Source organism: Hydra vulgaris, chromosome 15, assembly GCF_038396675.1.
Source record: "Hydra vulgaris chromosome 15, alternate assembly HydraT2T_AEP".
NCBI classification, from domain to species: domain Eukaryota; kingdom Metazoa; phylum Cnidaria; class Hydrozoa; order Anthoathecata; family Hydridae; genus Hydra; species Hydra vulgaris.
This window is the reverse complement of record NC_088934.1, coordinates 23770001-23792738: the sequence shown is the minus strand read 5'-3', so window position 1 is coordinate 23792738 and position 22738 is coordinate 23770001. Positions and strand designations below refer to the sequence as shown.

The 22738-nt window shown below is 29.4% G+C and overlaps 1 protein-coding gene and 1 long non-coding RNA gene across 2 annotated transcripts in view; both read right to left on the bottom strand.

Annotated features, from left to right (window-relative positions):
* Nucleotides 1-8724: 8724 nt before the first annotated feature.
* LOC136091829 (E3 SUMO-protein ligase KIAA1586-like) lies at nt 8725-10348 on the bottom strand. Its single transcript, XM_065819541.1, has 5 exons — nt 10264-10348; nt 9933-10133; nt 9572-9795; nt 9127-9435; nt 8725-9024 (listed from the first exon to the last, which is right to left on the bottom strand). The coding sequence occupies exons 1-5, from the start codon at nt 10346-10348 to the stop codon at nt 8725-8727; spliced, it is 1119 nt and encodes a 372-aa protein (XP_065675613.1).
* A 7769-nt stretch (nt 10349-18117) lies between these two features.
* The window catches only part of LOC136091376 (uncharacterized), a 22569-nt gene continuing 17948 nt past the window's right edge, over nt 18118-22738 (bottom strand). The window contains exon 2 of the long non-coding RNA XR_010643940.1: nt 18118-19330. This is a non-coding gene — a long non-coding RNA (uncharacterized LOC136091376). The remainder of the gene's footprint in view (nt 19331-22738) is intronic.

The following is a 22738-nucleotide window of genomic DNA, read 5'->3' as shown; positions in this document are numbered from 1 at the left end:
TTAGTGTGCCAAAAGATTCACTACATCGGCGCGCTAAAAAGGCTTCACTTAAAAGTAGTTTACATACTAATTTACTTGGAAGATTTAGAAAAGTGCTTTCTGACAACCATGAACAAGATCTAAATAAGTATATTAAAGATATGGACAATTTATTTTATGGTCTCTCAATGATGGATATTAGATTGATAGTATATGAGTTTTGCAAAAATAATTTAATTCCAAATCCTTTTAACAAAGATAATAAATTAGCAGGAGAAGACTTTGTGCGAGGCTTTTTAAAACGCCATCCTGATTTTATCATTAAGAAAACCAGAAGCAATTTCTATAAACAGAGTATTTTTTTTCTAAAACTATACATCCATATGATATTTGTCATTGAGTTCTCGTGCCACTTTTGTGAAATAATAATTTTGTTAATAGTTGCCGTTAAACAAAGATAATACTAAAATAGATTTTAGTATTATCTTTGTTTAAACAAAGATAATTCTAAAATCTATTTTAGTAATTTAGAGAATTTGTTCGATAAATATCACTTTGAGCCACATCAAATTTTTAATTGCGATGAGTCTGGGTTGTCATGCGTCCATAAGCCATTAAAAGTTCTCATCTACAGGAAAACGGTGTGTTTCATCAGTGACAAGTGGGAAAAAAGGAGTCACAACAATAATTTTATGTTCATGTAATTCTGTTGGTCATTATGTACCACCCATGATGATATTTAAGCGCAAAAAAAGAAAATATTGCTCACAGATAATGCTCCAGTTGGAACTATTCAAGGATGCTCAAAAAAATGGCTGGGTTAATACTGATTTATTTCTTGAATATGTACAACATTTTGTTAAACATGTACGATGCACTTTGATCAACAAAGTTTTACTCATATTTGACAGTCATCGTTCTCATACTAAAAGTTTAAAACTTATAGACTATGCCCGTGACAATGGATTGTTTTTGATATCGCTACCACCACACGCAACTCATAAACTTCAGCCATTGGACCGTAAATTTTTTAAGTCTTTGAAAACTTTTTTTAATCAAGCATGTATGAGATGGATGCGAAACCATTTAGGAAGACAAATACAAATAGAAAATCTTGGAGAAATTTTTCTCACTTTGCCCCAGGTGTTGGGGAAAGTGAGACAGTGTAGTTGTTGTCATTTTGAATTTAATTATGTACTAATGCAACAACCTATCACCACAAATTTTAGGAGATCATTAGACACATAATGTGCTAGTGGCCTGCAAAATTTCTTGTTGTGAAACGTGATTCTTCTCAAATTATGAACATTCTCCCTGAAAGTGTCTCGCTTTGCCTCAGGTTACCCTACTCGATGGATTGGGAATGGCATGGCCAATCTGGAACAAACATAAGCTTGTGAAAAAATTTTCTTCATAGGTTGTGAGGCTTGTGGTAAGTAGTGGTTCGTATATTAAATCCACTCAATTAGATTGGTCAATTTATCAACATCAGTATTTATGCATGGGGTTTTGCGAATTCTTACTGAAACTCTCCGAACTGAGTATTATCATCTCCTTCATTTCTAATCTCTAGCCACTTTTTCACTTCTAACTTTAATTCCTCTTCATCTTTGAAACACAAAAGTATATGAATAATGCATTCACTAATTACCGTTTTACTTTAACCAGCCGATAGGTTATCGCAGGGTTTAAATATGCAGGAATGTGAATACGGCTGCTGAGTCACTGTGCGACGATGCATCAACGTAAATAAATAGCTTGCAATTTTTTAAGTAGTTTTTTTGGGATTTATCAAAGAAATCTGTAATTCACTGTGAGCCATAAAGACCGCCAGGTTCAACTTTTCCCCACCTCTAATTTTATTTTTTTTAAAAAGTAAATGCAGTTTGTGTAAGTCTTTTTCAAGTGCAAAACAAATCCAAAGTCGATCAGAAGAGTCAGTACTTTAAGTATTAAAAATTAGAAAAACCTAAAAGTTAAGCCTTAAAAATAATGCAGTCCACCATTCTTGGCTTCTTTTTCTTTAATAGTTTTGAAATGATTTAAGTTAAAACATCATACAATAAAGATGGCTGATTTAAAACAGTCTGTTTGTGCAGTCTGCACAGTGGGACAAAATCGAGTTTTTTGTGCCAAAATTATTTTCGTAGTTTTTTTTAATAGAATAGCTATATTTATATATAAAATGCATAAATAAAGTAATAAACATTAGGGGTATGACAATTTTTCAATCCTGTATCCCCATACTCAATTTAGTGGAGTTTTTATGCAAAAACCAAGAAAATATCAAACATTTATACTATATCTCAAAAAAGTTCACCCCCCATTTAAAATGAAGATTTATGGAATATAAGAAATGTAATTTTGCAACACATGTTCCAGTACTTTATAGAAAACCAATAAACATGAATAATTAAAATTATTTTAGAATGCATTTGACAATAAGTATTTAATGTTAAGTTTTCTATGCTATGACATAAAGGCACTAAATCTTGCATCACTTTTACTGCACGTTCTGCACATATATTGACCCTTGTGTTGGAATTGGTGTTGGCTCTGTGGACCAAAATGTCTTCAACAATTTTAACGCTTTTGGATGCTCAATGCATGCTTCTAATAGATGAACAAAATCTGCAGGATTGAAGTAGTGATCACCAAACCATATATCACCCCATGAATCACAGATGAAGTTGCATGCTGCTTGAGCAGATTTCGATTCTTGATAGTCTGGTATTAAAATGTAAGCAAGTAGAACAAAAATTACTCTCAAGTTCCATCTTGAATTGCTTATAGCAGGAAGTATTTAAAATTCACTTTTGGAAAGGTACCTGTGCTTTTGAACTTTTTATAACAAGCTATTAAGTGATACAGGAAGTCCATGTCATCTCGCCAGCGTATCCAATTTACTTTTGTCAAAGGATCTCCAGTACTCTAAAGTAATAACTTCAGGTTCTTGTACTCTTGCCGTAATCTTGTCACATACGGGTAATGAAGATTTGATTTTGTTGTTGATCTTTCAAAAAGATCATTCATGATATGTAAAATATGGCGGTGGCATCCTAAAAAAGAAGGTTTTTCTAGTCCAATGGTTTTGAAATGTTTCTGTGACAGTGTTACTACACCAATTCTTGTTCCGATATTTACATATGTTGTATCAGATACAACCATTTTTATGGCTAGCCACAGCTCATATTCATCCAGCACAAGTTTTATCCCATTAAATATTGTTTCACCTTTTCCATTCATTAACTCAAGAACAGCAAGTCTAACCTCTTTCTTTTCATATTTAAAAACAACTACTTGATGTTCCATTTTCTCTATGTGTTTTCCATCAAAGTGTAAAGACCGCTTTTCATTTTTTAAGTTCTCCATATAATTTGCTTTCAACTTTTCTCCTTCTTTCCCAACATCTTTGTAGACACCACTATGAGTTGGAGTAGGAATAGAAATTCCATTTTTTGATAAAGTTTTGCAGACTTTATGTGCTTTTTTGGTACTAATCTTTGCAGAAATGACCAAATTTACAGACAAATTTATTTTTTGTCTTTTAGATGATGATGACAAACTTTCAACATCTTTAGCTTCAGTATCACTGCTGGAACACTGCTCTTCAGTTACTGAATAACCTCCTTCACTAGCTGATTCATCGAAATCTCAGTCTTGGCTGATTTGTTTCTTGAACATTGGTTTCTTTATCAACACCAGTTTTCTTGGATGAATACCTTCAGTATCTTCAATTGTGGCACAATATCCAACTCTTCCATATTTGACATTTTCAGACCATAAAACTCTTTATCTTCCTGACGCAATCAATCACCTTTCTCATCAGTTTTGTTAAACAATCGGGTAAAATTTTGAGTTCCAGGTTTTCGACTATTTTTGTGAAGTGTTTTCAATACATTTTCTATTTTTCTTTCTGATGGTGATTTACTATGTAAAATTGGAATATTCAGCTTTCTCCATATTAGTTCAATTTCTTTAGCCAACTCTCTCCTTTCTGCTTTTTACATTTGATGAGAAACTTTTAAATTTATAAATAATATGCTGTTCTGAAGACATTTTATTCATTTCACTAATACTTTTAACAATAGCACATATTCTTGAAGTCTTAGCTTTTTCAAATCTCACTAAATTTGATTCCAAAACTTTCTTATTCTTGTCTGAAGCAAGACCATTTTTAGCGATTTTTGTATGTCTATTACGTTATTTATAACTTATTAGGATAACATTAAAAAGATAGGAAAAATTATTTTCAACTTGGGGGGTAATCTTTTTCAAAAATTAACATTAAAAATTTATATTTTCTGTTTATAAATATAACTTCTCCACTCATGGTGACAGGGGGAATTAAAAATTCTTAAAAAAATTTTTTAGTCATACCCCTAATAAACATGTAGTTATACAATATAAAAAAAAAATTAAAAAAACTAATTATTTTGGTGAAAAATACGAAATATTTTTAATGGACAAGACAACTTTTATCAGTGTAAACATTAAAAATATTACTTTTCAATGCATATATTTGTCATAAAATAACTTTTTTAGATTTATATTTACAGAACTTATATATTATAACAGTAATGAGAGATTTTGTAAGTATTCTTTGTGTACAAAATATCTATTTTACATGTTCAGTATTTCTCATCAACTGACCATTAACCGAAGACCAATCTTTTGTTATAACCTTTTTTATTGCAAAAAGTTGCAAAGTATTTATGATGAATGAATATTTACATACATTTAGCATGAGATTTACATAGTCAAATGTTTGGAGGATATTAGAGGATAGTTTATCTGATACCTTATAGTAAAGGTTAGTAGCAAAAAAAAAATATCAAAAACTGTCTGTTTTCGATGCATAAAAACTAATGATTACATTTGCGTTAAATTATTTTTAAGAGCCTGAGCAAAAAAAACATTGTTAATTAAAATAATATAGTTTAAAATGAAAGTCAATAAAGTTAATTTAAAACAATAGTAGCGTAAGAAAGTTGATAAATAAAAAATGCAAAATAGCGTTTTGGAACACGTGTCAAATTAACGCGTGAATAACCGCATAAAATTACGCTTAAATTAATTTTCAATGTTTTTTTAACTAGATATTTCCTTTAATGAACATGTCTTCACCTTTATGACAAATTTTCACCGTGCAATGCTGATATTGATTTTTTGGTATTTTGGCACACTCTGTCTCACTCTGGTCTGTTTGGAAAGAAAAGGAAAATAATAAAAATCTTTAGTAAAAGTACAATCATCTTTAGCAAATAAAATCAAGGAGTATATTTGGCCTGAGTACAATGCAGAGTTTAATGTCTGTCCGGATGTAATTTGTTCAAGTTGTAGAAGAAATATCTTTTTCCTGGAAAAGGGATCAGACACTTATCTTTCAAACTGGATAAGTAAAGTTTCTCAAGTATATGACTTTAAACTTATTTAAGTTAAATGATTATTACATATAAAGATATAGATTTTTTATTAAATACTATTTTTGAATTGGGTTGACAGGCCAAGAATTAGACGTAGCACTGAGCTAAGTGGTATTATACAATCATCTCATGTTAATACAAAAAATGTTGAATCTCTGAAAAAAAAATGTGCAGCTGCTGCTTTACTCTCCTTGCAAGAGGTTAAAAACTAAATAATAAGTTACTTGATAAGTAAATTAAAAGTTATCAAATATTCATTTATAAACTTCAATAAATGCCTTTAGGCGTATATTAATTTAAGAGTAAATTTTATTCTTCAGGATGTCATAATAACTGTTTTTCTAGTCAGGCTGTTTTAAATTTAATTTACTTGGCAGAAACTCTTGATCCCACATCACGTGAGCAAGTTGCTTCAGGCATAATAAAAAACAAAATGGAGCGAGAAGGCATTGAGAGAGGCCAGTCCTTTAAAATATCTTCAGGTGTGTAAGTTATTATTTTCGTTTTTAAATAATTAAAAAGGGTTTATATGTTCAGATAAAACTTAAATGCACGTATAAAACAATCAGTAGATATGAAGCTTTTAACTAAGCAATTGTATAGGTTGCTAACAACTTTTTCAAAATGTTTGCATTGTAAATTTAAAGTAGGGGTAGGTTAAAGATACATATAATTAATTATACTTTATCTTTAAGGTGGAAATCTGTTAACTTTAACTGTTGGAACTAAAGACAATAAATCTTCTAGAAAGTTTTGATTCCGATATCATTTCAAACAGTGATGGAATTAACTTCTGAACTGGAATTGACAAAAAATAAAACAAAAAAACTGATATCAAGTCTCCGTAAGAATCAGGGATCATCTACTGTTGTGTAGAATAATGTAATTAGTATGATGACATCGTTACAAGAAGAAATTGAATCCAAATATAAAATAGAACAAGATAACTTTATTTGGAATGATGAAATTGTAACAAAACATGTAGTATTTATCCATGACACTTCTGAATCTTAGTGTTTTAATGGAAAGAGGATTGGATCCTCTCTCCAGTATGGTACGTATATCAATTGATGATGGTCAAAGGTTTCTTAAAGTAATTGTAAATGTCTTTGATAAAACCAATAAAAATGAGATTTACATTGACAGTAGAGTTAAAAAATGTTTTATTCTTGCTATTGTTGAAGATGTTTGTATAGACAATAGAAACTTGGAGAAAATTTTGATTAGATTAAATCTGGATAATGTTACACATCACCTTGCATTTGACTTAAAATGTGCTAACAGCATCTTTGGTTTGTCTTCTTATTCAGGTAAATATGCCTGCTTGTGGTGTGAAGGCGAATGTTCCCTAGAAAGTGGTACTCCAAGAACGTTAGGTTCTTTTGATTATTGGTACATCTTATTTGTTAAAAATGGGGCAAAGCGGTTAGAGATAAAAGGTTTTTAAAATGTTATTCCTCGACTTGTTTATTTAGATAAAAATGCTGAAGATAAAATTAATCACTTAGTCCCTCCACCAGAGTTACATCTTCTTATAAAGATTGTGACATTATTTGGTAGACTACTTTTAGATCATTGGCTTCTTTTTAAAAATTGGCTCAAAGAACTATATATCTTACTTCGAGGTTATCATGGGATAGGCTTTGATGGGAACAATTCCAATAAACTTATGTTAGCATCTCAAACTAATTTATTGCCTATAGTTCATTGCCTCAGAAAGTTTGCAAAGGTTAAAGAGTGCACCTTTAGATACGAGTTATGTAGCAATGCTTCTTCAGTTATTGAAGAGTCCAAAGTATCATTTTGTGACCTGCAGTATGCAAAGATACATTTGAATACAGAGCTGAAGGTTACCTGGAAAGTCCATATAGTTGTCTGTCATATTCTTCCATTTGTGAAGTTAAATTGTTGTTCTCTGGGATCATATACTGAACAGACTGGAGAAGCTGTTCATAGTACTTTCAAACCAAGTTGGTTTCCATACAAGCGAAGGATTGAACATAAAGATTATGCTAAAAGATTGAAATCTGCTATTGCCACTTTTTGCTTAGATAAAATGTAAATATTGTAATATAAAAGTAGTTGTGTTATTTTTATTGCATTTGTTGTATTTTTTTCTTTTTATTATTGCTATAATGGTGTAAAAGGAATTTAAATCACTTCAATTTTAGATTAGTAAGAAAAAGTAAAGATTGTTTTGAGGAGGATAATGAAAGATTAATAAAAAAATTTTCTTTTTTTTTGAAAGGAGGTAATATTATTATAAAGGGGGTAACTTTATCACTTGAAGGGGGGTAAATAGGGTAATAAAATAAGTTTTTATGCTACTTCTGATCGACTTTAGATTTGTCCAATACAAAAACATATCTAACCAGCACTTATCTTAATATGAAAAAAAAATTAGAGGTAAGGGAAAGTTGAACCTGGCGGTCTTTATGGCTCACTGTGAAGGCATCGAGTGAGTTGAAATTTTTTTTTTTTGTTATTTAGGTTCCCCAAAAAGAACTAACGGTCTTGTCACAGAGCACCGCGGAAGTGCATTTAACCAGGAAGTTCACGTCTTCTTCCTTACCGTAACGCGAAAATATGTCCAAAGCTCGTTTCGAACCTGGATCTCCTGCTTATAAAGCAAGCGCTCTATATTATCTTCACTGCGCGCGGCCGAACTACTGTGTGTTCAGTTACGTTATTTTTTTTTAAAACCTTACTCATTATCATCCAGTATATTATTTACAGAGAAATAATTAAATATACATATATATATACAGTGCTTTTTTTCTAAAAAAAAGGTGCCGGAACTCACCTGTATTTTTTTTTATATTTCAAAAATGAGGCAGAAATTAGTAATTTAATTTATAAATAATTTTTATATGTATAGCTGTTGGTAGGCTTACCCGTACATCATACCCATAAAGGCGGGAACAAATATAAGAAACCGTTTTCCAATAAAAGAAGCTTTTTTTCAAATAATGACAGATGTTTTTTTTGGATAGGGGGTGAGTGGGGGAGGGGTCAGTCACTGTATATAAAATGCAAACTTTACAAAACTATAAACTTTTATAACAAATCCCACAGTTTTTGGAAATTTTCGTTGGACATATCCTCTCGTCTCTTTTCCTTGCTCTTAGTGTCTACTGCTGAATGCCCTCCGCTAAGTAACCACTAAGATTCATCTGTGAAAACCCTCGTTCGCATTCAATCGTTCGCATTCACTCGTTCGCATTCACTCGTTCGCATTCACTCGTTCGCATTCACTCGTTCGCATTCACTTGAGGAAATGGGAATAGTATGTAGAGCGTGTACCAAATGAACTAAATTTTCAGGATGTTTTTCCTGCCAGGTATTCACGGAATCCACGAATCATTTCTCTTTCATTTAACTGTAGTCTTAATGACAGATTTATGATTTCAGTTTCTCTAAATGTCACTTGGTTGTTTATGTTATCAGGCCAATGATTTTGATCTAAGATGCGAGCCCACTGAGCTAATTCAAGATCTTTGTCAGCAAGCAACCTTTTTTCAATTGACTCTTTTAGTTTTATATAGAAGGCGTTAGGATTAATAGCTGAATTGTTTTTGGAATTTTTATTGTGAAGTAAAACTCCATGAAACTTTCTGTGCTAAAACTAAAGCAAATTTGTAATAGGGACCACCATTATTTTTAATAGGGACCACCATTATTTTTAATAGGGACCACCATTATTTTTTCTTTCTTCGAATACTTGAACAAGAGCTTTAATTTTTTGATTTGCTTTGTATAGATCAATATTGCGCTCTTGTAGGTCCAAACTCAATTCCGATAATTCTTGGAGAGCATCACACATTAATCCTAGATCCATTAAAAACTCTGTTGATGTAATTTTTTTTTTTAAACCTGCATAAGTGGATTTTTTGTTTTTGTCCCTTGTAGGATCAACCATCGCTTCCTCAAAATGTTTCACAAGAGCTTCGTAATTTTCCCATACTGCAAAAACTGAACGGAAACTAGATGACACCCAACGTGTATTTGAAATTCGACCAATTTTCAGCAGCTAAGTAATTAAGTAATTCTGCGCATGAACGTAACTCTCTGCTATTTTTTGGGGAAGCATGATACGCGACGTAAAGCTTATCAAGAAATGATTTGAATCTGTTAATACTTGAGATCTCCCTAATAGTATCGCCTACTGATAGTTCCAGTCTATGATTAGCACAATGCCAAACTATAACAAAAAGAAACTTTTCAGTGATTAATTTAAAAACGCCACTTTTGCATCCTAACATCACTGCTGCACCATCACATGCTACAGAAACTAAATAATTTTTCAAATATTCATCTTTCATCCCATAAGAATGAAGACATTCAAGTAAAGCAACAAATACTCCTTTAGCCGTAACACTTTCAAGCTCCACTAAATCCAAAAATAAATTGATTGGTGAGTTCATTCCGCTGCCTTTTACACAGCAATTACACAGCACCGAATTTACACTATCAGTGTTGATTTTTGGCTTATAGTGGTTGATTCATCAATAATTATCGAAATCTTACTCTTTGACTTTATGACTTTTGCAATAATTTTTTTCCTCATTTCGTTACCTATATGATTGACAATATTAATGCATGCGTTTGTAGAATGAAGAATACGACCCATTTCAACTCCATTAATTTCTTGAAGATCAATTTCCATTTCAAAATTATTAAAAGACTGATTTCCTTTAGCAACTTTATATGCAGTTCGAAAAATGTTTGCTGTTACAATTTTCTCACGCGTTAAAGATTTTAAAATATTGTTTGACAGAGTCTCTTTTTTTAGCTTCTTCTACCATCTTTAATGCAGTTTGATGTCCTACAGATTCTTTGTGATCAAATAATTACTTACGTAACGAACTTAACTGTTGCTTTCTATTTTCACCATAATAAAAAACTTCATTATTGAACCATTCTTTAGATATTTTCATTCCCATCTTAGCTTCTACGCCAAGTGTTTTCACTTTTTGGCAGGTAGCGCAACCGAGCTTTTTTTGTCGAAAACAAAGCCAATCGTTTTTGGAACAAAACTCTGTTTTTTGCTCTAAGTCCAGCAACTTGGCCAGCTATTATTGGTGTCATTGTCTGCAGAAGGTAAATCTGACGTTGTAATTTTGATTTCTTCTGTTTCTTTTGCATTTAATTTGATTTTTTTCTGAACAGGGGAATCCACCGAGAAGAAACTGGTAATTTTTTTCATAATTAGTTTTGCGTTATTTTGTTTAATTGATATTTTTATATCAGTATTTAAATGCATAAATTAGGTTATAACTTTGAACTAAAAACGCTAATAACAGGAAATTCATTAACTATACAATAAAAGTTACTGTTGCAAATACTGTTGTAAAGTTTTTGTTTTAAAAATAGATCTTTTTAAAGTTGCGTGAGGTGTTGTGAGATTAATATTCGGACAAACACTGCACAGAAACAATAGAATTTCTTAAAAGATATCTTAAAAACGCGAATGGTTGTGAGATTAATAATTGTTAATCTCACAACCATACGCGTTTTCAAGAAATTGTATGTTTTTCCGATTGTAATCGGAAAAACAAAGAACTTGGCATCATAAAAACGAACGCTATTAAGAAAAGATGAAAATAAATTAAATTCTTCTCGAGCAAATTTTGAAACGCAGCGCTGTAATGTTTTCAAATCTGCAAAGAATGTTTAATATTTAAAAATGAACTATTTTCATTATATAATAATACGAGAAAAAAAATGTTTATATAAAGCAAAAAAATTATATATATCAAAAAAAAGGTGCCGGAACGCCGTTCCGGTGCGTTCCAGGAGAAAAAAAGCACTGTATATATATATATATATATATATATATATATATATATATATATATATATATATATATATATATATATATATAGACACACACACACACACAGATATATATATATATATATATATATATATATATATATATATATATATATATATATATATATATATATATATATATATATATATATATATATATATATATATATATAATGATCGTCTTTAAATAATAAAAGAACGCGGGAACTCATTGAAGACCATACGGTCTTGTCGTCGAGTACCGCTAAGAAATGATCGTGTTAAAATTTATAAGATATTTACAAGATAAAAAATAAGTAAGAAACTTAAAATATTCCGTTACAAATACAAGATACATTATTATATATTACAGTTGCTAATGATACATATATAATTTTTATAAATTAATAGATTACATAGGGGGTAAAAAGGAAAATCACTAAAAAAAACATTAAAAGTATATTGTTACATCTTCGATTGTAAAAATGAGTTCTTTAAAATTTCGTTTAAAAGAAAAGTAGTTACTTTAATGAATTAGTAAAATTTTCTAAAACTTAGTAAAATTTTCTAAAACTATTTAGTAAAATTAGTAAAATTTTCTAAAACTATTTTATTCCATAAGAAAGGTCCGCGATAATCAATACAAAATTTAAAAAGATTTGTTTGAAAAATGCGCTGCTTAATAAAATTATCATTCCGTAAAATGTATTTATTTTTATCTTTCGATGAATACAAATTATGGAAAGAAATAGGGGATGAATTGGTTTTACATTTAAACATAAAACAAAGAATATTAAAAATGTTAAGCTCATATATATTAAAAACTTTCATTTCAAATAATAGAGGCTTGGCATGAGTATACATGCTTCTACTGACAATAAAGAGGTTTAAGTTTAATTTTCTTTGCACTACCCCAAGCAACATTTGCATAGTTTATGTGACAATGAATAAATGAGTGATATAATTGTACTAAAGTACGTTTATTTAAAACATTTCTTGCTTTGTACAATATTCCTATACTTTTTGAGTTTTTACTTGATAAGTTTTTAATGTGACTTTTCCATGTAAGATTTTCATACAAACAGCTAGAAAGTTGATTACTGTTACTTGTTTAATTTGTATATTATCAATAACAAGATGAGGCATGTTAATTGGCAGTTTATGTTTTTTGATAAGAGGATGGAAAAGAACCCATTTAGTTTTATCAATGTTAAGAGATAATTTGTTAGTCTTAAACCAGACAGATATTTTGATTAACTCGATGTTCACGCAATAAAATAAAGTAGGAATGTTTTTGTGTGACAAATAAATTAGTGTCATCAGCAAACATAATTGTTATTAAATCCGAGGCTTTGTATAAATCATTAATATAAGTAAGGAAAAGAAGAGGTCCTAATATGGATCCTTGAGGAATTCCGCATGTAATATTTAACAAGTTTGATGATAATGTTTCATTGGCGTAAACAAATTGTTTACAATTAGTTAAATAACTTTTTAACCATTTTAAAACATTGCCTGTTATACCATAACATTTTAATTTTTTAGCAAGAATTTTATGATCAATGGTATCAAACGCTTTCGCTAAATCAATAAATATTCCCAATGTGAGTTTAGAATTATTAAATGAGTCTCATATACTTCTTGTAAGCTGAATCTGCTCTGTTTAATTATTTTTTTTAAATCCATATTGCGTGTTATATAATAATTTGTTTAATAAAAGGTGATTGTATATTATGTTGTGCAAAATTCTTTCAAAAATTTTAGAAAAAACAGAGAGGATAGAAATTTGACGAAAGTGTTTTACATTCGTTTTTTCTCCTTCTTTAAATATAGGAATAATATTTGCTTTTTTTAAATCATCAGGAAAAACTCCCTGATTAATAGAGCATTTAAAAATTTGGAAAAGTATGTCTTTTAAAACGTCAAAACAGTTTATAATAACATTCCCATTGACATCAACTGGACCAACTGCTTTATTTGACTTTAACAATTTATAGGCACTTTCAAACTCTTCAAAACACAAATCAAAAAAATTTAGATACGAGTTTAGAGGGTCATATTTTGCTTTTATTAATTTTTTAGGGTTTGGAATTTTTTCGGCTAGGTTTTGTCCTACAGATACAAAATATTTATTAAATTCGAAAGCAATTGTTTTTTGATCAAGAAAAAAATTATTATCTACTTTAATAACTGAGGGCAAAGATTGCGATATTTTTTTAGTGTTACCCGTAATTTCGTTTATTAGTTTTCAAGTGTGTTTTAAGTTTAGTTTGTATTTTTCAAGTAAATTAGTATAGTACAGTGATCGAAATTTACTTAGCCGCACACAATTTTCATTCGAAATTTTAATTTTTAAGGAAAATTTATTAGGTAAAAAAGAAAATATGATTTTTATTGTATAGCTTAGTTATTAAGTATTTTATTAGCAAAGTATTTATAATAAAAATATATCACATTAAAAATAGAAAAAAAAAATAAGGAATGCACTTTTCATATGCGAATTTTCGTTAGACGCACTTTTAAAAATTAAATAATGAAAAGGAAAAAAATATTTTTTTTAAATTTTAATATTTGGTGGGTCCTCCGTGGTTCTTAATCACTTCAAAAATTCTATTTGGCATTGAATTAATGAGCGATTGGAGTGTCATCGGTTGAATTTCTTGCCAACATCTATTGACTTCACCTCGAAGCTCTTGAATGCTGCTAAATTGTCGTCCATTTTCATAAACCTTTCGAGATAAGATTCCCCAAAGGTTCTCAATTGGATTGAGATCTGGACTATATGCAGGCCATCTCATCACTTCGATGTTTTTGGATTCAAACCATGCCATAGTTTCTCTTGATTTATGAATGGGTGCATTGTCTTGTTGGAAAATGACTTGATCTTCCAAGTTATTTTCCAAAAAATCGATTAAGACATCTTCTAATAAATCTGTTTAATTAATGGATTTCATTTTTGTTGATATAAAACATATCGATGTCTTTCCATTGATACAAAATGCTGCCCATGTCATTAATGATCCACCACCAAAATTGCGTGACAAACGAGGTGCATTGTTTTTTCGCAAATCATGCCAGTAATAGCTAAAACCATCTGGTCCATCAAGATTAAACTTCTTTTCGTCAGAAAATACGACATATTTCCACTTTTCTCCAAAATCCATATATTTTCTGGCGAATTCAAGTCGTGCTTCTTTGTGTATTTGCTTTAAACATGGTTTTTTTAGTGGTTTTCGCCATTTTATATTATCAGATCTTGACAATATTTGTTGAACACGTCTAGGAGTGATTGTCAAACTTAATTCTGATATGATTTGACTCGCAGTTAACTTTTGTTTTGTCGCTAATTGTCGAATTTGTTCCACGTTCCTTTTCGTTATCTTGTAGTTTTTACGTATTTTTTGATTGACGCCATATACTGACCCAAGTTTCAAAAAGTTTCTAATCACCTTTTCAGATCGTCCAATTTTTCGTCCAATTTCTCTATTAGATAACCCGGAATCCTTATATGCTTTAATTAAACCTTTTTCATGGTCATTTAAAAACTTTCCATGTGCCATTTCACTAAAAATATGAAACATTTAATTTTAAATTTATGAAAAATATTTTTATAAGTCAATTATGAAATTACTTACAATTTAAATTGATTTTTTCAACACCAATACTAAAAATTATATCTCAAATTTAATAAAACAGAACTGCGTCTATACAAATTTCGCACTCAAATAAATCAAATAACTAAATTTTTTTATATAAAGAAATTATAAAAACAATGATATCAATTATCTTTTAATTATCAATTAACAAACAATGGTATAAATATATCACATACAGAAATTTCTTAATAAAACGTTTAATTAAGTCTCTATAATGAAAAATCTGATAAAAATTGAGTGCGGCTAAGAAAATTTCGTTCACTGTATATTGATTTTGAATTTTTCCTTAGGCGTTCAAATAGTCTTACATAATTTTTATAAATGGTCTTACTCACAGTTGTTTTTTATTTTAAATATTTAATATAAAGTTTTTGTTTAATTTTAGAAGATGTTAGAATACCCTTAGTAATCCATGGCGATTTAATTTTTTTATGTTTGTAATTTATTTCTACTTTGGGAAAATTGATGTCATAAATTTCATAAAAAACCTCTATATTGACGTCAGAAATATTCATGTCATGCCTCACAAAATACCGAAGGTTTTCTTTTACATAAATAATTAAACCATCGCCACGTTTATTTGTTTTCCGCCCTAATGAAATTATATTATAGCCCGGTATTTTAAAATTATTATCTAAATTTGAGTCATCAGAACTACACCAGGCTTCAGTTAGGCAAATTACACTAAAAATAGTTAGATTTTCCTCAAAACTATTGCAAAGATTTTCAAAATTTTTTTAAAACTTCTTATATTTGTATGAATTGCATTAAATTTATCACTCTCAAGAAATTCTTTTATTTCAAAAGTATAAAAATAGCTGCAGTTGCTTTGTAAAGCATCTGTTTCACTAAAATAACTTTCATCCGGATCGGACTCTTTGTTAAGTATAAATAACTCTAAGATAAAAGAATTTCTTAAGAGTCGCGCGTTACAAGTTTATTATATACAACTTTAGCATATATTTACCTTTGGCTCTCAAATCTTTTGCTTCTTTAAATAACTGTTTTCGCAATTCTAAAGTTCTTTCGCTGTAGTCTTTGTTTACGTAAAGTCGATCGCTCCACAATTTTACCTGAACATAGTTATCCAACGCAGTTTTTTTGAATATCTAATAGGTCTTTAATTTGAGAAACGGTAAATTTAGCCATTTTTAATTTAGTTTACAAAAGCACGTCCGTTCACGTCAAAAGTTTTTGCGTAAAAAAAAAAGGTGACTAAAATGATACAGGAAATTGTAGATAAATTCATTAATTGCAATCCGGCAAAAAGTGTATGGATTTTTAAACCAAATGCATCTCTAACTGTATGGTGTGATGTAAGTTCGTTGGCAAAAGAAGTTGCCGTAATGTAACCAAAAAATAGAGGATGTGACATGGCTCCGACTAAAGTTTGATGCAATTCATATTAATGTAGTTGAATTGGATGCATGTATTAAAGGTTTTAATATGGCATTGAAGTAGAACCCGAGTGATGTCTTTATTAAAACTGATTTTCATAATGTATTCAGTTGGTTCAAATCTGAATTGACTCGTGATAAACCTGTAAAATATGCTGGGCAATGCAGAATGTTAATTCAATAAAGGCATCAAATATTTAGAAAATTGGTCGAGTATTATGTCGTAAATTTAAATGTTACATGGGTACCAACTACTAAAAATATTGCTGATTAACTCACAAGAGTGCCAACAAAATGGATAAAAAATATAATTGCAACGAAAGAATGTAATACCAATTATAAGTGTGATAATCAGAATTTTCGAACAATTCATTTTATAGCCCTTTTCGGAGTTTCCAAGAGTATGGAGCTATGCACGCGTTGTCGCTAAATGTGAATGTAATTCGATTTCGTGAAAATCAAATAGGATAAAGGAAATCTTGCTGTTAGTAAAGTATGGTAAAGAGTAGCCTGAGTTGTTACTCATGTCGATTTATTGCTATATTTCACACGATTTATTGCTATATTTCACTTATTGTGGGCCAGGCAGATACCATTAAGGGCATCATTAAGCGACAATGGTTGTTTGATCGTTTGAAACAATGTTTTTCACTTAAACTTCCTTTTAAAATTCTCCTAGGTAATTTGAAATCATTTAGATCTCAGCTTATGCAAACCACGGCATCGAAGTAGGAAATTAAACTTATCTATCGAGCTGTTGAAAAACGATCGGGAAATGGAATTATTAAGAGTTTATCGGATGGTAAATAGAACAAATGCGAGAGCAAAATGATATATACCCATGTCTGTATTCTTAATCAACAGCGTTTCATCAAGACACGGTGCATCTTTTGAAACTTTTCACCAACATTACAAACGAGTTTGAATTCCTAAAACCAATAAAGCCGAATCAACACAAAAGTTTTTGATCGAGTTTCAAGGATGGAAAAATGGCGATACAGTGAGGGTGAAACCCAAGAATATGACACCGCGTACACAACGATGGTTGAAAGGATGTATAGTAGCACTGCATGCTGGTTTAATGGTTGAAGTTGAAGCCAACGGATATACGTTGTAACGACATTTCTCTTATCTGCAGCATTGTCGTGTAAACAAAAAAGATCTAACAGCTGATGACAATTAAGATTTGACACTATTCAAACCACCCGAAAAGATTTAAAAAACTAATTAAAAAATTAATTACAAAGGTCTAAATTTTAATTTAAATCCACAGGATGATGGCAAAGCAAGCAACACTATGAGTAGCGTTGATTAACAATAGTGAGAAAGAGTAAAAATCTGTTCGATTCACTCGAACAGGCCGTAAATTTTCTCACTTTTTAAAAATAATTCCGAACCGAAAGTATCTCAATAATGGACGGGCTTTTGTTGAGCTGGGGGAGATGTCGTGATAGCTGTTGTATCTTTTTATCGTTATAAAGTTTTGTATATCATTAGATGTCGACAAATGTCATGTTGCATTTTCAATAATATATGTAACGACTAATTTTTGTAACGAGAGTAGATTATTTTTATCTAAGAAATACATTACTAACAAAACAATATGGCTTTAAAATGCGTTGATCGACATTAACTAAAGGAACTCAAACTTACACATTAGTTAACATAGTATGCTGCCGATCAGCTTCAATTAGTTAGATATTTTTTTAATCAAAATAAACAAGTTATTCGACAAATGTCAAATAAAAAGTAATTCGAATAATTTTAGCCGAACTTTTTTGGTTAACTTAATTATTAATTTTAGTTTTGGTCACACACAAAACTACACTAAAAACTACCTAGAAAAAAACTTTTTTGGGACACCCCAATGTATAATTAACAATCACCATACAAGTAATAATTTAAGGTTAAAAACAACAAAATAAAACAAGATTAAAATCTAACTTTTTTTAAATCGTTAATTATCTAATTATTTATTCAACTTTAAAAATAAAAAAAATCTTCTTCGGGTCATCCATAAATTAAGTTACAAGTTAGGTGAGAGGGGGTAAAAGGGCTGGGCGGGAGGGGTAGTGGTTTTGTAAGGACTCATTCGGAACTTGTTACTAAAGAGTTACGATGTTGTGACGAGAGGATGGGGGGGGGGGTAGGGTGATTAAAAACGGTCAAAAGTTGCGTGACGTAATTGTGGACGCCCTCTTTAAGAATTCAATATAATACTATATAAAAAATACTCTATTTTAATAAAAATTGAAATTTTTTTAAGATAAATACTGTGTAAAAATGAATTCTAAAGTGAAAAAACTATTTAAAATTTTTTATGTGAATGACAATAAAAATAATGATAACTCAATTATAATTAAAATAAAAACTCTTTTAAAAAAATATATTTTGATATTAAATAACAAATTGATGTAAAAATGATTTTTAAAATTAAAAAATTATTCTTCAACAAAATTTTATGATACAAGATAATGAAAATAATATCTAAAACTCAAATATAATAATAAAAAAATCTTTTGTGAGAAATATTTAAATAAAGACAAACAAATAAAAAAAGACAACTCAACTAAAATAATAATAGAAAGTATAAAATATTTTTGAAAGTCCTATTAATAAGTAATAAAAACATAGTCGACACAAAAAATTAACAACAACCAAACAATTTTCTCTTATTTTCGAGTGCAAACGAATCAGTAACAGGATCAACATAATTTTTATCATTACTTAGCACTTTTGCCGCAAAACTTATAAAATCATCAAAGCCTTTACCTGTTTTAACAGATATGTCAAAAACATGCTCTGCAGGTATATTATTGTTAATTGCAAAATTGATAGCATCTTGTTTTGTTACTTCAATAGTAAAACTATCATTTTTGTTTCCAAGTAAAAAAAAAGTAGTATGTTCGTTATAACTGAGTGATTCTTGTATCCTTTTCATTAAAGAGGTAAGAGTATCGCGTTCATTCAGGTCATATATCAAAATAACACCTTTGCTCGTTCGGTAAAAGTTATTTGTCAATGATGTTTCTAATCCAGCAGTATCCCAAAGATTAATCTAGAGTGGTGTGTATATATATATATACATATATATGTGTATATATATATATATATATATTTGTATATATATATATATATACACACACACACACACACACACACACACACACACACACACACACACACACACACACACAAATACATATATATACATATATATATATATATATATATATATATATATATATATATATATATATATATATATATATATATATATATATATATATATATAGATATATATATATATATACATATATACATATACATATATATATATATATATATATATATATATATATATATATATATATATATATATATATATATTTCAAAAAAAATCAAAAAAGTTTTTTAAAGAATATGTTGGGTCTCAAATGAAGTGGAATTATATTTAAATTTTAAAACAATTATCATTCTATATAATTTCATAATTTTTTATTATTATACTCATGAGCCATAAGTTTTCTATATTTAACAAATTAATGTTGACTCTTGAAAAACTTTTCAAAAGACTTAAGTCATTCAAAGTTGCAGCTGTCGTTCTCTCTCGTTTCTTACTACGGTGGTTGCTTGAAATTGAAAAATTTTGTTCACATCGAGTCGATGTTGCCTTGATTAATTTCAACGCATTTTCTAATATGCATAACTAACTTTTCTGATTTGAATCCAGTCGTAACGTAGCTGTTAAATTCATCAGCAGTCAAATCGTTAGGATCAGTGACTTGGATTTGTTGTAGGGCATTGGATTCTCTTTTCTTTCTAGATGGGTCTTTGAGCTTTGGAACAAAGTTGTTTGATGTTTTAAGGAAACGAGAAGACGTAACTTAGGATCATTGTCTAAATGTCCGTAAGCTTCAGATGCAATTTCCACAACATCATCACTGTCATCATTACTGGATGGAGTGAAAAAATGTTTAAGCCAGAGTCTTTTCGCTTCTTCAATAATTTTTTTATTTGATGAGAGTAAGAATGGGGACACTTTCGGCTCTTCAAAAACTCCTAGATTGGTGAGAAATTCGTGCAAACTAACAGTTAAGATCAGGCGTCGTTTCAATCAAACAAGCACAAATAAAACTTTTCTTCGTTCGCAATTCCTCTAAAAAAAATTCTGCAATTGCCTTCTGCAATGTTCAAGTCAGCATCATCATCACTCATGGCATACTTAGCCATTTTACATGGTTAAAGAGTTGCTACTAATTCAGGAATGCTTGTCTCTAAATAATCAGGCCAATCATGTCCAAACGATTTAAGAGTGTTTTTATAGCTGGGATCATGTCTTTGAAAGCTTTCAACATTTTCAATGCACTGTTTCATCGAGTTCTGACATCAAGAACTAGCAATTTGAATTTGATTCCAAGAAATTGAGCATTTTCTTTAAGCTCTTTGACTAATTTAAGTTTGTATTTGAATTTTTTTACAATAGTTCGAACATCTTCGAGAAATTTAGTATTAGGCAATGCAGGAACGTACTCAAATGCTTCCTAATCTTCCACGTTTTCTTCATCAGAATTTGCTTCAGCTTTATTTTCGTCTTCATCTTCTTCGTTTGTTTCTAAACGTTTCACAAAGACATTGCAAACCATGCTCTGTTTTCCAAAGATATATTAAGAATTATATATTTTTATATTACAAAATAATCAGTGTATATTAATTATTATTAGGAGTAATATATTTGATTTATTCTTAATCCTAATATATCGTTGCCGCTTTCATTTTAAGAGAAATCTTTTAAATATATATTTCTTTTTCAATGGTGGGCATTAAATAGCGATTTATAAAGTAATGAAGCAATTAATGTTTCTTTGACAATCTCCGCGGAAGAGAGCCAATGATCTTCAACTTCTAATTATTGTTTAAATTCTGCTTGACGTTCCTTATGGACGAACCTTTACACCATCATGTAATAAGGTGTGTTCTCAAAAGAAATGTTTTAAACATAGAAAAGATTTGAAAATATGAACACGAGCTCATAAATTTCATTTTTCACATTTATTGCTAGTTCATTTTTATAATAAATATTTATTTTCTTTAGACATAAATCGCATAGCGACACAAAGTTACAATTACAAAATCTCAGCAAAAACAAATGTCGTTTAATTACAAAAAAATGTTAATTGCAAGCACTTGCAAGCTACCGTGGCAACGAAGAATAGCAATAATTGTTTTTTCATTCATAGCCGTAAATTGTTTTTTCATTCATAGTCATAAAATGTTTTTATGACTATGGTTCATTCACATATTTAAATTTGCTTTTACGTTTTAACTTCAAGCAGGCAGTGACTCCAGTTTTCTTGATTTTTAAATTTCTAGTATCAATCTGTCGTAATAAAAAAAATATTCTTGTTATTAAACGTACTTAATTTAAGTTTTAATTTACGTTTCAAATAAAAGCAAGCAGAAAAGTAAAGAAATCTATTTTTCTCGTTAAATAAATATAATAATAAAACATTTTTTGTACTAAACTTATATTTCAGAGGTGATCTTTTAAAAAAATCGAGAAAAGAAAGTAGATATGTAAAAAAAAGACTTTAGTCAATGCGATCACGTTCAGTTGAAATCACGTAGTTCAGTTGATATGAAATACCAAACAAAAAAAGAGAACTAAAAGATTTAAAGTTAAAAATTGATCAAAAATTTCTCATATAGCTTATCATATCAATAAAGTAATAATCTTTAGTTAGCATGTACCATCTAAAATTTAGTATACCATTAGCATGCATCAGTATACCATTGAAATTGTTAAAATTTACTAAACCTACAAATTTGCTGCCTAAACTCACCATAAAATCCAATTTTAAATTAAATAACTAAAATAATTCAAACATATCTTAGACTTTCGACATATCATATTACACCGTAAGTAAAATTTTACTCAAAATCCTTTGCTTTGCAATAATCAGGAGGAAAAATAAGTTATCTATATATTAATGCGGTAATGAATAGTGCGCATAGTTACGCCTTATGTTTCGCCTATTGTTCGTATTGTTATTTACGGTTCTGTATTCTGTAAAATACACTATTAGTTTATCTTAGTTTTTAAGAAGTTTCTAGACTTTTGAATGCGCGGTTATATATTCCATGTGGTCTTTCGCAAGCAAGCAAGCAAGCAAATTAGAGCTGATATATTATTATTTTCGAAAAGAATTGATGTTGTTCATTGTTTAAAATAGAAAATTCAAATAATCGTTTGTTTGTTGTTGGTTGTTTTTATTTTTCTAATTTTTATAGTCTGTTTTCATTTTTTAGAAGAAGTTTATAACTAAAATTTCTGTTTAAGTAAACTGTTTCAGTTTTGTCGTTAGTCTTTTTAGAACAATTTAAGCAAGTATTGTTTTATTTTCTGGAGCAATTAAGAGGAGCTGATGGCTTTTTTAGTAAGTTCAATTCATTTTCTTATTTATAG